At 44.5% G+C, this 15437-nt stretch overlaps 1 protein-coding gene across 1 annotated transcript in view; it reads left to right on the top strand.

The window, feature by feature from the left end:
- Positions 1–15437, top strand: part of LOC122564226 (inactive peptidyl-prolyl cis-trans isomerase FKBP6-like) — a 31204-nt gene that overhangs the window by 10674 nt on the left and 5093 nt on the right. Inside the window, exons 2-5 of the mRNA XM_043718923.1 lie at positions 7760–7891; positions 9019–9136; positions 10800–10889; positions 14412–14614. Of these exons, the coding sequence (XP_043574858.1) occupies positions 7856–7891; positions 9019–9136; positions 10800–10889; positions 14412–14614 (447 nt within the window). The 5' untranslated portion in view covers positions 7760–7855. The remainder of the gene's footprint in view (positions 1–7759; positions 7892–9018; positions 9137–10799; positions 10890–14411; positions 14615–15437) is intronic.

The following is a 15437-nucleotide window of genomic DNA, read 5'->3' as shown; positions in this document are numbered from 1 at the left end:
AGAAGGATGTTGTGAAACTTGAAAGGGTTCAGAAAAGATTTACAAGGATGTAGCCAGGGTTAGAGGGTTTGAGCTATAGGGAGAGGCTGAACAGGTTGGGGCTGTTTTCCCTGGAGCATCAGAGGCTGAGGGGTGACCTATAGCAGTTTATAAAATCATGAGGGGCATGGATATGGTAAATGGACAAAGTTTTTTTCCCTGGGGTGGGGAGTCCAGAACCAGAGGGCAAAGGTTTAGGGTGAGAGGGGAAAGATATAAAAGAGACCCAAGGGGCAACTTTTTCTCATAGAGGGTGGTACGTGTATGGAATGAGCTGCCAGAGGATGTGGTGGAGGCTGGTACAATTACATCATTTAAAAGGCATTTGGATGGGTATATACAAAGTGTTTGGAGGGATATGGGCCGCGTGCTGGCAGGTAGGACTAGACTGGGTTGGAATATCTGGCCAGCATGGACAGGTTGGACCGAAGGGTCTGTTTCTGTGCTGTACATCTCTCTGATTCTATGACTTGGTTTGAGCTCAGGGGAGGGGAGTGAAATTGAGAGATTTCTTCAGGCAAAAGCTAGCTTAATGTTTTTCTCCCCATATTTCTCTGTCTATGGAAGTTACTCAACTGCTGAGATCATTTCAGATTTTCCATATTGGAATGGAAAGTTAAAAGAAAAACTCCCAATTGCCTGAAATCTGTGATAAAGTCGAAACAGCCACCAATTGACAGAATCCCAAAGGATCTGTGATCTAAACCTTCCAGTTAGGGCATGTTCTAGACATTTGAACCACCAGGTTGCACACCTCCAATATACCACAGTATGACAATTTTCTGAAGTGTTAGAAGGAATGTAATTGTTTTACAATGCCTTTACCATTTCTTTTCCCGGATAATTCACAGCAATGACCAGGAGGTTCGTTCTGAATTGCTGGGTCAATCCTGGAGATTTGGCTGAGGTGAAATGTTAACCTGGTGGTAACTATCAAGACCATTTTACTGCCCGTAAATCGAAATGAAAACAGTAAGTTTTGGGGAAACTTGCAGGTCGGGCAGCGTTGGTGGAGAGAACAATTTCAAGATCAGCCTGATCCTCCTTCAGGACTTGAGGAGAGTCATATTAGACTCAGAGCCTTAACTGTTTCTCTCCCCACAAATGCTGCCAGACCTGCTGAATTTCTCCAGCACTTGCTGTTTTTATTTCAGATTTCCAGTGTCCACTGCATTTTGCTTTTATTTGAATCTAAAATGGATGTCTCTGTCTTGTCTCCCAGGAGGGCACTGAGATTTCTGAGTCTTGACATTTTGCTTTTAGCATCAGAATCCAGTTCCAGCCCTGAGTGTACACTGCCACCTGTTATCCGAGTTGGACTTGGTGATTTCAGAATGACGCAGGAGCAAATACCTGAATATTCCCAAAATGACTAGCGGTACCAGCTGCAAAGACGGAAATAGTTCTGCCCCCATTTGCTCGTCTACTGTCACTTAATTAGGAGAAACAATTGCTAATGGGTGTTTCTGGTGCATTTATAAAGGAGATTGGAGCTAATCAAATTTTCCTGCAAGAATATCATAATCCTACAGGAAATAAATGGTGATCTGCCACTCATTGTTCAGCAGCAACAAATGATGCCAAGTAATATCACTTAATTAGGAAGCATTGTCAATATAGAAACTTCTTCACTGTGCTTTCAGTCAAAAGGTTTCCAGCTAATCTCCTGTATTGATTGAAATGCAAATGCAGGATTTTGGAAAAGGTCATTTTTGGAAGGATTCCCTGAGAAAGTATTCATTGCCATTGTCTGCTTCATGAAGGCTGATTGGTTGTTACAAACAGAGCTGCGATATGCTTTATATCTCTAGGGGTGTTATAATAGAGCTCATTTATAAATACTGCTCTCTTATAATTTGCTGTCTAGCAACATGGGAGCAGCTTAAGTTTGAATGGTTTGAAAAGCCCTTGGAAAATCTTGCACCAAAATTATAATAGAATATGTTGAACAGCGCAGTTGTAAAAGCATGCATTTGTTATATTGAAGATTGTTCTATTGTGTGTGTGGGTGGGGGGTGGGCTCCACTAACCAGGGTGAAAGATGACCCATTAGAAAACTGAATATTGTGCTGTGACTGGCAGGAGCATGAAACGGCCATCTCTCATCACGAATGGGTCAGATGCAAAGAGTTGTAACCAGTTCAGTGTCAGTCTCCCTTTTGATTTCCTGATGGATCTGTAGTGCCATTGTTGGTCCTCTAGGCATGACCTGATAATATATCCGCAATTATTGTGCAAAGCTCTGTGGAAATGGGTGCTCGAGAAGTGACTGAACAGTGTGCAATTTACGTGGGAAGTGCCTTTTGATTTGTATTCTATCATTTTGGGCGATTCAGCATTGAGCTGGATTATTGATTGCTGCTCTACGCTGCTTGGACAGGTTGAGCATTAAGGTTACAGTGTTTTTTTTTAATCTCTCCATACTCTGCTCTTTCAGCAGCTTTCAGTTGGTATAGGTTGCTCATTTCTCATTCCTTTGGGTGGTGTTTTACATTTGTCTCTGTTAAGTCCCATCTGTTCCTCCTCTGCCGACTTGGAACCTTTTTGGCTGACTCATTCTGTAATATTTGTACTGCCTTGTCCAATTGCACAGCCCTGCTGGATGAGATTGATGTACAGATTTGATGAGCGCTCAGAATTAGGAGTGGTTCCAGCAACTACTCCAGCAGAAACGTCCTATTCATCTCCCATCCAATACCTCTTACAGACATCTGTTGCTTTCTAACTAGCTGCTAATTCTTTATCTGTCCTCCTGAACTAAATTTAATAGACTTTGCCAAATGCCTTTTCGAAAGTCAATTCAACAATCAAGTTCTTTCATGACCACGTGGGATATCAATTCAAGGAAGTTGCTGTTTCTGAATTGATATTGACTGATGTATAGTAAAGGATTTATTATTCATCTCCTTTCTGGATTTATAGATCTCCTTTTCCTTTGAATTTGTTGTATGATTAATTTGTGGCCATATCTGTTTGAGCTTGCTTGTAAACATACAATTATTCTCAAATAGTTAAGGTATGTCTCTTTGAAGAAGTCCCACTTGTTCTGCTCTGAAGTTGAACAACTTCTCCAATCAAATCATCGGAGTTCCTTCATTTTATTGGAATTGATCTGTCTTTCAGTATGGCGTTCAATATCCAGCGCCTGGTCTTCAGTCTTTCTGAATCCTGGCTCATGTTGTATTTGATCATTCTGTGAAAGCTGTCACCAGGGATGTCACGACTCGTATTTTCATCAATATCAAGTCCAGATAAGGATGAACGTGGCATATCTTTGGCCAAGGAACTTGGTGGGTCACTTAACCAACTTAATCATTTCTCTCGGTTGGTAGGTTGAAATTGCCAACTTAGATAACTTTCTAGCCTTATAAAGTGATTGTGGTGGATCATGTGCCTCTGTTAGAGTATTTTAATATTAGCAACACCTACCCAGAGTTGTTACATGGATCACTTTTTATCTTCCTCGGAGAACAAATTTATTTACCTTCCTGACGTGTTTGGCTGCACTACCTCCTTGATTTTTAAATCTACTCTTATCTTTTCTGAACACACTGTCTATCCCCCGAATATGCTATTCATTTCTTTCCTCTGGAGTTCAGAACAAAAGAAATCAGTAGTCCATTCAGTCCCTCGAGTCTGATACAATTGGATCGTTTCAGATCTGCATTTTGGCTGCATTTTCCTGTCTTTGACCCACACATCCCTTGATACCTTTAACAAAAACCCAAATGTCTTGGCCTTTAGAATGCTCACTCCAAGTTCAATGACTGACTGACTGAGGTTCTGTGTTGCTTTGCTAAATAATTACACAGCAGGCTGGTGCTGAACCGCACTGATTCTAGTTTAATCCCTAGTCTATGTTGCTACAGTACTATAACTAACCTCTGAACTCATTGACTGAAGATGGATGTGGACTTTCAGGCCATCATCAAGCCCAGTTGTGAAAATCCTTTGACTATACTTGTTCCACCATATTGTTTTCCACAACTCCACCCTCTTCCAAGATCGATTGTCCAGTGTGGCACGCAGAGATATCTAGTTAACTCTGAGGCCAGGGAATGGTTGGTGTCTGCAGTGAGAAAACAGTGACAGTTACAGTGGAAGAAGATATTAAACATCTTTGCCTGCTAATGTACCTTCATGTGTATGTATTGATCAAATGTCTGGGTGAGAATTGATTACGCTGTAACCTCCTTGACCTGACACATCTCGTCTGTCTCACCTTTTGGATACAGGCTATTAATACGTTCAGAAAGTTTGGAGTCATTAATGGGCGATCAATGAGATTGGCCTCTGGGCCACTGGGTCCCCTAGGATTCGCAAGAAATGGCACTGAATAACTACGCGGTTTTGAAGTGAAAATTTACTTGAATGGAAATTGATTGCTTTGCAAATAAATGGAACCAAAAATCATCGTTAAACTTTGATCTATTAAAGTTTGGTTCTTGGTATTGTCTTGATATCGCTTGCTTGGAGTAGGATGAGTTAGTCAATTCTTGTTTGTTTGTGGGTAGGATGGCAAAAGGCCATCACTCTGACCGGAGCACTGTGCCAACTATTCTTTCGGCACACATTATAGGAGCACTGAATGTGATGGGCAGGAAGACCTTTTCAACCCATCAGGTGTGCACTCCCTGTTTAAATAGTCCCACTCTTTGACTCTTTCCCCATCTCCTGTTTCCTTTGTATGCCTTCACATATTTATCGGATTCCCCGTGAACAAGTGCGTGTGATTCTACTCATCAGGTGGCTCCACGAACAATCAGGACAGAGTTCCACGTTCTGTAAAACTGAAGGCCAGCTCAGAAAATTGTGGAAGTGGAGGCCAGTCTACTATGTTGATGGTGTGCTACGCAGCAGTTCTCCTGCCCCCATCAATAGTCTGTGTGGTACGGAAACACTCTTGGAGGTCAAAATGGGGCAGAAATGCATATCAACATTCAGTAACCTTTGTCCTGTTGAGCCCTGTCATCAGGTACAGAAACATTTCTGTGATGGTCATTTAGTCATAGAGCTGCATAGCACAGAACAGACCCTTCAGTCCAACTCGTCCATGCCAACCAGATATCTCAATCTGACCTAGTCCTAGCATTTGGCCCATATCCCCCTCAACCCTTCCTATTCATATACCCACCCAAATCTCTTTTAATTGTTATAATTGTACCAACCTCTATCATTTTCTCTGGCAGCTCATTCCATTCAAGCACCACCCTCTGTGTGAAGAAGATTGCTCCTTGGGTCCCTTTCCCCTCTCACTTTAAACCTATGCCCTCTAGTTTTAGACTCCCCTACCCTGGGGAAAAGACCTTGTCTATTTATCCTATCCATGCCCCCTCCCGATGTTATGAATCTGTGTAAGGTCACCCCTCAGCCCCAGCCTATTCAGCCTCTCCCTACAGCTCAAACCCTCCAACCCTGGCAACATCCTTGTAAATCTTTTCTGAAGCCTCTCAAGTTTCACAATTTCTGCTCTATAACAAGGAGACGAAAATTGAATGCAGGGGGGAATGCAAAAGTGGAATTTGTGGAGTTATTTTCCTTTTTGTCAAACTCTTGCTGCTTCAAGTGCGAAACAAGTGGGAATCCTACCCCAAAACCCTTTCATTCTCTGGATCAGATAAAACACCGTATCCTGCTCAATATGTTTTAAGTGCAGCTGGTAAATATTGCTGCACAGGCATAACAGTAATGCTGATTATATTCCTTATTCCTTACCCGAACAAAAACAGAAAATGCTAAAGGAACATAGCAGGGCTGGCAGCATGTGTGGAGTGAAAATAGATTGAATGTTTTGAGTCCTGTGTCCCTCCTTCAGAATTTGCTGGTGTCCCTTCTCAGTGCTGTCCTCTTAAAACTGACTTAGTGATTGGTCAGCACCTTCTCACTCAAAAGGATGTAGCGGTGAATGCTGAAAGGGAGTGGGTTTGGGCTAGGGATTCCTTCGATAGTAAGCTTGCTGTTTGCTGCCCTAAGACAGTGGCAATACACGTCCATGTTGAAGAGGAGACCTTTCACATCTGCTGTAGCTACTGGGATATTCAATCTCCTCATGAGAGGGGAGAGAGAGCGAGCGCTGAGTTATGACTCGCCAGTGTCCCATGGGAGGTACAGAAACACTATTGAAAGGATTTCCGGTGAATAGGCAATGGGCTGTAAATGACTTTGGGGCTGTATTATGAGAAGCGCTGTGCTTTAAGATGGAGAATTCAATGTAACAATTATAACGCCGCCTGGTAGAAATAGATTGTGTCCAGAAAACCATAAATGTAATGCGTTACCTTTGGGACAAACCAAAGTCATCTCTTAAAAGCTCACTGTATCCCCTGGGGAAGAATTTTGGCCAATAACCCCTCATATTCATTTACTTTCCAATGAAAGTTTAATGTACAAAATGCAATAAGATGAAGAACACATCCAGTGTCATTACCTGGCAGGTCAGGAAGTGCTTTTTAGATGAAGATTACTGCTACAAAAATGCCCTAAAGTAAAACATTAAAAGGTTGCCTTCAGTAAGAAATGAAACGCCAAGCATCAGTAATGTAAGAATCTACATCAACAGACCTTGGGCCAGATTAGATTTTGATATTAAAATGCGTTTACATGCAGTGTATTAGCATCTGCACTGTTTTACAGAAGGATATCTGGGAGCGAGATTGAGATCGGGTAGATAAATGGATAGCAATTGCCTGCAGAAATTACATCAGGGATTAAGGATCAAAGTAATGCTATCAAAATGGCCGGCTTTGTTGTACTGAGGTTTTGTTATTTGAGACATGAATTTGATTTGGAAACGATGTAGTTTGGTTTATTGTGTTCTGCACAGCAGTTCCCCAAACAGAGAGTTTTGTTCATCCGATTTGTATATTTCCCTTTAATAAAACATTGCGGGTCAGTGAGTCCTGCTTCAAGCTTTAAGAATTGTTTCATGACACGGTCTACCTGAGACTTACTGCAGCCAGGGTACTAATGTGCTCCACTATCATTCTTCATTAGTTTAGGGTGATAACTATTAATTAAAATTTCTACATTACAACACTGACTTAAAGCACTTAATAGCCAAAGTACGTATGATATGACTGTGAGATTCTGGCAGGTGCTATGTAAATGCAAATCTTTATAAAAGGAGTAATTGTGAAATATGAATGGCTTATAGTCAAGATTTTACAAACAAGGAGAGTTGAGATATATCAGATTGTTTGGGTCGTAAAGGGGCAGTCCATTTCTGCTGGTGGGACCATATGTAGGTTATAGTGTGCTAACCTACAGATTAAACCTTGAGGTGTTCTGTTTGAACAAGGGAATAGTCACAGCTGATTCTGTTCAATGTAGTGAAGGGTTTGATTAATATTGGAATATAATCAGGAGAAACCCAAGAAGTCATTTAAGTTGTGAAGCAGGTTACCAGGAGGACCATGCAGAGTACAGGGCCTTGAAGCAGCTGACTGTGTTTCAGGAGAGAGAGTAATTGAGGGCAGTGGTTGGGACTGATCTGTGAATGTGACACATGCTTGCTGAATTTGAAGACTTTGTTCCATTCATAAAACTCTTGAGGCATCTCAATGTAATCGCTTAGCATTCTCATCTGACTGACGTGAAATACTCCAGGGACATCGTTCCTGTAGTTGCAAGTGATTAAGCAAAAATGAAACTAGTTTCACATGAATTCACCAAAAATACAAAACACAAGGTCAATAGTGACTCATGTTCATTTTGTTTCTAGACTTTCACCTGCTAGATACTTGGTACCAAGTGGCCGGGCTCTCTCCATTTCGGAGTTTGACAGCAACCAGAGACTGAGTTTGGCTGTGTTAACACAATGAATGGACCTCCTCCCAGCTCGCGTGGCCAGTTGGTAACTATATACACTGTCATTTGGATCATTTCATTACTAGGCACTCTCTGCTTCAAAACCGAGCTGGCAGTCGATCTCTGGCTAGAACGCAGTGCAGCCAAAAGTATAACTTGGACCTGCTGGTGTTGTGGTGCTGTGAACAGGGACCAGTCTCTGCCACTGTTTGGCATATGGTTGCACCCTGCTTTCCAAATGGTGCTGGGAGTGATAATCATCTTGTTCTTTGTATAGTATTTGAGAGTTTGGAGGAGGGGACTAAACCATGTAGCATGATGCTAAACCATTCCCTGTGTTTGCTTAACCAGCCCAGTCCCTCTGGAGCACTGTTATTGGCTTCAATACTTTGTGCTGAGGAATTGGTATAGGCTCTTGATCCTCAATCATCAGCTGACTCCCTGTTAAAGTGGGGTAGGGATATTGAGAGTGTACTTGCTTGGTCTGAACCGGGCTGTGATGCCTCCATTGTCAAATAGCAAGCCCATACTCATATATGAAACATGGTTGCCATGGATTGAGTCACCAGAATGATTCCACTCCTTTTGAGGTGATGGGAATTAATAGAGGGGTAAGGGAATAGCTGTTTATTACACAAGGTGTGTGTTCTATTTCCCTGTTGGGAACAGCAAATTCCACTGGAGAAGGTGCAGAGGAAATTCACCAGGATTTGGGTGGAGTGTTTCCACTGTGAAGAGGGATGGGAGAGGCTGGGATTGCTTTCCTTAAAGCAGCGAAGGCTGAGGGGGACTCATGGTGGAGGAGTTGGTAACCAGAGGGTGCTGTTTTAAAGGCAAGGAGTGAGAGGCTTCGAGGGGATTCGAGGCCTCTCCCAGACTTTTCACCCAGATGGTGGCGCGTATCCAGAACTCTCTGCCTGAAATGGCGGAGGAGGCAAGAAATCTCCAAAACATTTTTAGAACAATTTGAATAAGCTCTTGAAATGCCATCACAGACAGGGCAAGTGCTAACAAATGGGATTAGACCGACATGGGTATGCAGGCCTGCAGGAGGTTTCTCCATGCTGTAAATATTCAGTGACTTTATGACTAATGCTTATTGTAAGCCTGGCTGTGAGTATTGCAGGTGTGTGACACTACATCTCAGCAATATTTAACGTCTTTTGATTTCAGAGTCCCTTCTACCACATGTCTCAGAGAATGCAAGATGTGACCGGTGATGGGGGTGTACTGAAGGAGATCCTTCGACCTGGCTCAGGCAGTGTTATCCCACCCACTGCCTCAGTGTCTGGTAGGGCTGACCATGGAGCTATTCTGACCCTTTTGTGTATCATCCCATGACTCTCCAACAGTGAGGAGTTTCTCCATGGAAACCAGGGTGAAATCTGAAGTACCTCCCATTCCTTTTTTTTGATTGAAGTAATTTTTTATCCTCTATAATTCCTGATTTGGTCTCCAATTCCTGGAGGGAGTGCCGAGCTCAGTGATAGTGAGGGAGTTGGCGACAGAGGCACCTATCCCCTTCATCCCCACCTCCATTCACCCATTGTACTCTTTGCTACCTTCCCCCACCCTCCTCTCTGACCTATCATCTACATCCCACCCCCATTCACCTATTGTACTCTTTGCTACTTTCTCCCCACCCCCATCCCCCTCTCATTTATCTCTCCACCCTTCCTGCTCCTCGGATGCTGCCTGACCTGCTGTGCTTTTCCAGCACCACTCTAATCTAGACAGAGGCACAGAGCAAGCCCGTCTTGATGGTGAAGAATAGCACAGAGAGAGCCCCCTGTTAGCGGCAGAAGTTCTCCGAAGAGGATCTTGATCATTTTAAGCAGAAACAAGATGGTTGAACCTTGCCTTTGCTGCAGAAATTGCCTGTTCCTCTATGCACAGTTTTGTTTCCAGTTGTGTTCCCCTCTTATTGTCCATGTTTAAGTGTGGGGCCCTGTGCCACGTGAAGAGTGTGTGGGGTGATTGCTTCCTCAATAAGGAGACGCCTCCAAATTCCTGTTTGTTGATCTGCACCAGCCGATCAGACCGGGTTAGAGAGCAGTGAAGCAGATTATGTTACAATAACAGCTCTCTGCTAATGGAGGCAAAATCTATGGGCATCTTATGAGAGGCAGTCAGATGCAGAGATTATAGGTGTCTACAGTGGCACCAGTTGGAATGGCCAAAGACCCTCCTGAACCTATACTTTTTCAGCCTTCACCTAAGTTACTTTAAAAGAGTATTAATGTCCAAGGTTCACTAATGTCCTTCAGGGAAGGAAACTGCCATCCTTTCCTGGTCTGGCCTACATGTGACTCCAGACCCACAGCAATGGGGTCAACTCTTAAACTGCCCTTTGGATAATTAGGGTTGGGAATTAATGCTGGTCCAGCCAGCAACGCCCACATTCTGTGAATGAGTTTTTTAAAAAATTCTTTGAATTTCTTGAGCGAGATGAAAGTTGCACATATTCAGTTCATCATTGATCATACAAGCTCATCCTTTTAATAATGGAAACAGCTACACTGACCTCAGTATTTTCTGTTCCTTTCTCAGGTTTTCATCACCCATTGTTTATTGTAACAGTTTAGTTCTTCTATCATTTTTATGTTTGCTCAGTCAGTAAAGGCAGTGAGCCATGTGTAGACCAATAAAACCCCGTTTCCCTGCTCCCAATGAGGACTGAGCAGTCTATATCATCCTCGAAGGAGTGCCCAATAAATCGTGGAGGTGGTCGTGCTTTCCTTGTTAAGGCATCCAGGATAGAGACTTTCCAGAATTATCTCTCCCCCTGCTTTCACATCCAAGTGAAGGAAAGAACAGCCTGCGAGAGTTTTTACATATGGGCCAGGCGATGGCAGGGTTGGATTTAGTTATGAATGTCACTGAGGTTTATGATGGAACCTTCTAGATCCTGTTGGGACCCATTTCCAAAGCCTGACTCTGTTTGTTTCCTGCAGTTCACTATAGTGCCTACAGTGAATATACGGACAAACCCTTCGATTCTAATCTGCAGAAGGAGGTGCCAAGGTTCATGAAGCTTGGTCGAGGTGAGTTGGGTCTACTCTGGTGTCTGTGTGAGCATTGATTGCTGAGCTGCATACAGTTGGCTCACTGCAGTTTTTGTTTTGCTGCTGACTGTGTTTCTGTTAGTCAGGGTTAGAGCATACAGCTCTCCTTCCCCTTCCCCTGGTGCATTTGCTTCACCTCCGTTTACGATTTGCATAATGTTACATGATTCTGCTCCCCTCAGAGACACAGAGAAAGCAGCAGGGGACTGGGCTGCCTTGGCTTCCAGAGCTTCTAGAAGCTGCAGGGTTTACCCAAGCGAGAGACAAACCATTGCAATCCATGGCAGTTCCCAGTCTTGGTTAGATGTGCCATTCACTGCTCCTCAGCACTTTTCATCACTATTATTAAGAGCTTCATGAAAGTTGTCACAGTCAGGGCTGTAGAGATTAAAGAATTAGATTTAGCTTTGTGGTCATGTATTCAAATGGGTACGATGAAAGGGTGACAAATCACCACTTAGGGTGCCACCTTAGCTACAAAGGTATCTAGGTACAGATTTATAAGGTGATTCTGCTGAGAGTCTGTTCCAGTTCAGCTCTTGTATTTACTGATTTACTCTTTACTGGGGTTAGGCAGGTTTAAAGCTGTACACCTGAGGGGAACAGCACTCCTATGCTGCATCAAACCCCTGCCCCACCCCCCAGCACCCGGAGACTGGCATTCTGTGGCATGTCTGTCTCACAGCCACGCAGCAGGCATTGGTTAGTGCCACCTGCTGGTGCAATGTTGTTGTAGGTGAACACTGAGCAAAGGTTTCTGCTGGGGATTGTGACCTGCGGTGAGATGGTAGTGACTCAAGGGTGGTGAGCTTGTGTGTCTAACCTAGGGACTGCACTTTGACCGGGACAGCCATGGTCTGTGTGAACGCTGCTTGTTTTCATTCAGTCCAACCAAGGGAACAGTTCCAGGAAGCTGTTAACCGGTGTTAAAGGAGATTGAGTAAAGCTCTGTTGGGTGAGCCCATATGCTCCTCTCCAACATAAAATGAAAGAACCAGCTGGACCCTACTCTGTCGAATCCTGAAAAAAGACACTTGCACGGCTGTCTTTCCCCTGGACATGATGTAGAAACCCCCTCGGGGATGCTGTGTATTGCTGCGAGGATGGCTGTTTAGGGTTTGGACACCCCAACCATTCTCAAAGCTGAAGATATACATCATCTTTTCCACTAACCACATCTCACTCCCTCTGAGCGAATGTGCCACATCTCCTGTGTTAATTAGTGGGTAGCAATTGTTGACAAACTGACATTTTAGTGGCTGAGAGATCAGTCGCACTCTGTTGGTTTGCAAGTCCATGGTGCACCAGCACCATCTAGACATGGAAGGTGAGAATGTCAGCTCTAGCATTGGAGAACAGAACTCATCAATGTGTCTGTGTGTCCAACCCACAGTGTTCCTGAGAGAGAGAGAGAGAGAATTGGAGATATCTGTGATGATGAGGCAAGTGCAGGCTATCTCAAACCTACTGACCCTCCAGGCTTGAGAGAGAATGCCTTTATTCTGAGGAGTAGTTTTTATGCTGCATCAGACAGTAGCCTAGACCGAAATAAAGCTTATTGAGAGCTGTTCATTGTGTAATATGAGGTGGTGTAATCTCCCTAACTTAGCACTGAATTGGTATTTCTATTTAGAGAAAGATGACACTGGTGTAGTATACTGCCATATTTGACCAGGGTGTTGTTTTTCATTGAGATGTAATGAAGCAACTTTTCTTTGACTCTGATCCACCCAGTTTCTGGAGTTTTTAATAATGCCATCACAAGTGAACTTTATTCTTTTTCACTTGGAAACGTTTGGTTTGATATTTTGAGCCTAAAATGGGTGGTATTTTCTTTTTTTATTCGTTCGTGTGAATGTGGGCATCACTGGCTAGACCAGCATTTATTGTGCAGGGGGCAGTTAAAGTTCAGCCACGTTACTGTGGGTCTGGAGTCACATGTAGGTCAGACCATGTAAGGGTAGCAGATTTCTCTGTGGGGTGTTAGTGAACCAGATGGGATTTCCCTCCTGGATGGTGATATACTCGGTGTCAGTGAACAAAAGTAATATCCCTCACCTGAATAAACCACATGTTGGAAGCTTCCACCAATCTTTCACAATCCGACAGTAGATCTCCATTCCTGTTCAGTGGTTGTCATGGTGACTGGTGCTGGATTGGGAAAGTGATGTGTCAGCACACTGTGTCACTGAGAATGTCATCACTCTGGGCTCGGTGGTGGGTTGACTGAGTGAAATGCCTTTGTGAGGCTGAAGTGGGCTGTGCAGAGAGCAGCAGGAACCTTCAACCTTTTGCAATAAACCTCCGATACTGTCAGGCGGGAGGAGTCCTAGGGCGTTGGCTTCAAACTTTGTCACCAGCCTGTGCCTGCTGCGTGACAACATGCAAGCTGTGATTTTCACCCAGTACCTCTGCAGACTGGAGTCACAAAGGCTTCACCAATGCTCCTGTCTGTCTTCAGTGCTGCAACACAGCGCCTCCCACTGGAGGGCAAGTGGGAAACTGTTGAAGTTGTGTCACCACCAGCCCAGCCCCAACAGCACCCCAATGTATCGCACTGAGCTGCAGTTTGCAGACAAAGCTTACATGTACACTCCCTAAGGCTGAACTTCAGACTGTGGTTGATGCATTCCCAGAGGCCTGATAGACAGTGGGCCCTGAGCTGGACATTTGAAAGACAGAGGCCTACCAATCTCTTGCTGCTGCACAACACTTTTTTCCCCCATTCCATTCTGAACCAGGGCAAACTACTGGACGACATGCGTCAGTATTCATTCCTTGAGAACCTTCTCTCATTGAAGGCCAGCGCTGCCCATCGATTTCAACATTGCCCCCACTGTGCCAGTTCAGCCTGTGGCTGTCTGAGAAGCAGTGCCGTTTGACAGCAAAGACTGCAATCTGGTGGCACCCAGCTCTTGGGCTATGGGGCAGAGACACTCCCTGCCTGTCATTATACTGCCAAGACATGTACAGCAGTCAACACGAATCCCCAGAGAAATATCGCCAGCAATGTCTCCCCAAAATCCAGCAAATCCACCCGGCAGGATAGGCTCTCCAATACCAGGGTCCTCTTGCAGGCCAGCATCAAGGCACTGGTTACATTGTGTTACACTGAGTGGGCCGCACATGACAAGATCCAGGAAGCCAACCGAAACACTTCGTGGTTCATCTCGAAGTCTTTGTGGAGGAATTGTAACAGACTCCTGGGAATTTGATGCTGAACCACCCAAACGAGCATGGTCTGTCACAAGGTGCTGCCTGAGATGAAGATGACTGATTTCTGGGGCTGGGGAGAGGGCAAAGTCCAGTTTGGAGAAGTTTCCCGATGTTGCTGAGTTTCTATGGCGACAACACTGAGTGATCGCGTTTGTTTGTCTGTCGCTGGGTGTTATAAATGCGTTAGTAAAAGTGATTGTGAAATGTCTCTGCCGTTCATGTTATGCGCCCATTCTGTCCCCGAAAGGTGATTGGCCACGGTTCTGCTGTGCTGGTCTTTTCCAGACATCACTCTGCTGGGTATGGAGCTGGCAATCCAGACCATGAGGAAGGGCGAGTTTGCCAGATTTCTGTTCAAGCCGCAGTACGCCTATGGCCAGATGGGCTGTCCCCCGCGAATCCCTGCAAACGCCACGGTCATGTTCGAGTTGGAGATCCTGCATGTTGTGGACACCTTGGAGTCTGATGAATACTTCATGCTGTCACAGGTGAGGGACTCTGCCAATCGTCCAGTTTGTACAATCTCCAGCTTACCTTGTTAAGGGTTTTACCATCCAACCTGCACTTTACTTCTGGGTCAAGGAGAGCTCGGCTGTTGCCCCCGAAAAGTGGGAGCCAAGAGTTTGCAGTCTGACCTTGTTTTTGTTTGTTGGAGATCAAACCATTCTGCTGTCTTACCGAGTCAGAGGTGTACAGCACAGAAACAGACCCTTCAATCCAATTGTCCATGACAACCAGATATCCAACCCTAATCTAATCCCATTTGCCAGCACTTGCCTCATATCCCTCTAAACTCTTCCTATTCATAAACCCATCTAGATGCCTTTTAAATGTTGTAATTGTACCAGCCTCCAGCACTTCCTCTGGCAGCTCATTCCATACACACACCACCTTCTATGAAAACGTTGCCCCTTAGGTCCCTTTTAAATCTTTCCCCTCTCACCTTAAACCTTTGCCCTCTGGGTTTGGACTCCCCACCCTGGAGAAAAGACCTTGTCTATTTACCCTGTCCATGCCCCTCATGATTTTATAAATCTCTATAAGGTCATCCCTCAGCCTCCGACGCTCCAGGGAAAACAGCCCTAGCCTATTCAACCTCTCCCTGTAGCTCAAATCCTCCAGCCCTGGCAACATCCTTGTAAATCTTTTCTGAGCCCTTTCAAATTTAACATCTTTCCTATAGCAGAGGACCAGAATTGCATGCAGTATTTCAAAAATGGCCTTTCAAAAGTCTGTCCAGCCACAAGATGATCTCTCAACTCCCGTACTCAATACTCTGACCAATAAAGGAAAGCTTACCAAACACCACCT

The sequence above is a fragment of the Chiloscyllium plagiosum genome, chromosome 28 (assembly GCF_004010195.1).
Source record: "Chiloscyllium plagiosum isolate BGI_BamShark_2017 chromosome 28, ASM401019v2, whole genome shotgun sequence".
NCBI classification, from domain to species: domain Eukaryota; kingdom Metazoa; phylum Chordata; class Chondrichthyes; order Orectolobiformes; family Hemiscylliidae; genus Chiloscyllium; species Chiloscyllium plagiosum.
Note: the sequence above shows the minus strand (reverse complement) of the source record. Positions and strands in the feature narration are given on the sequence as shown.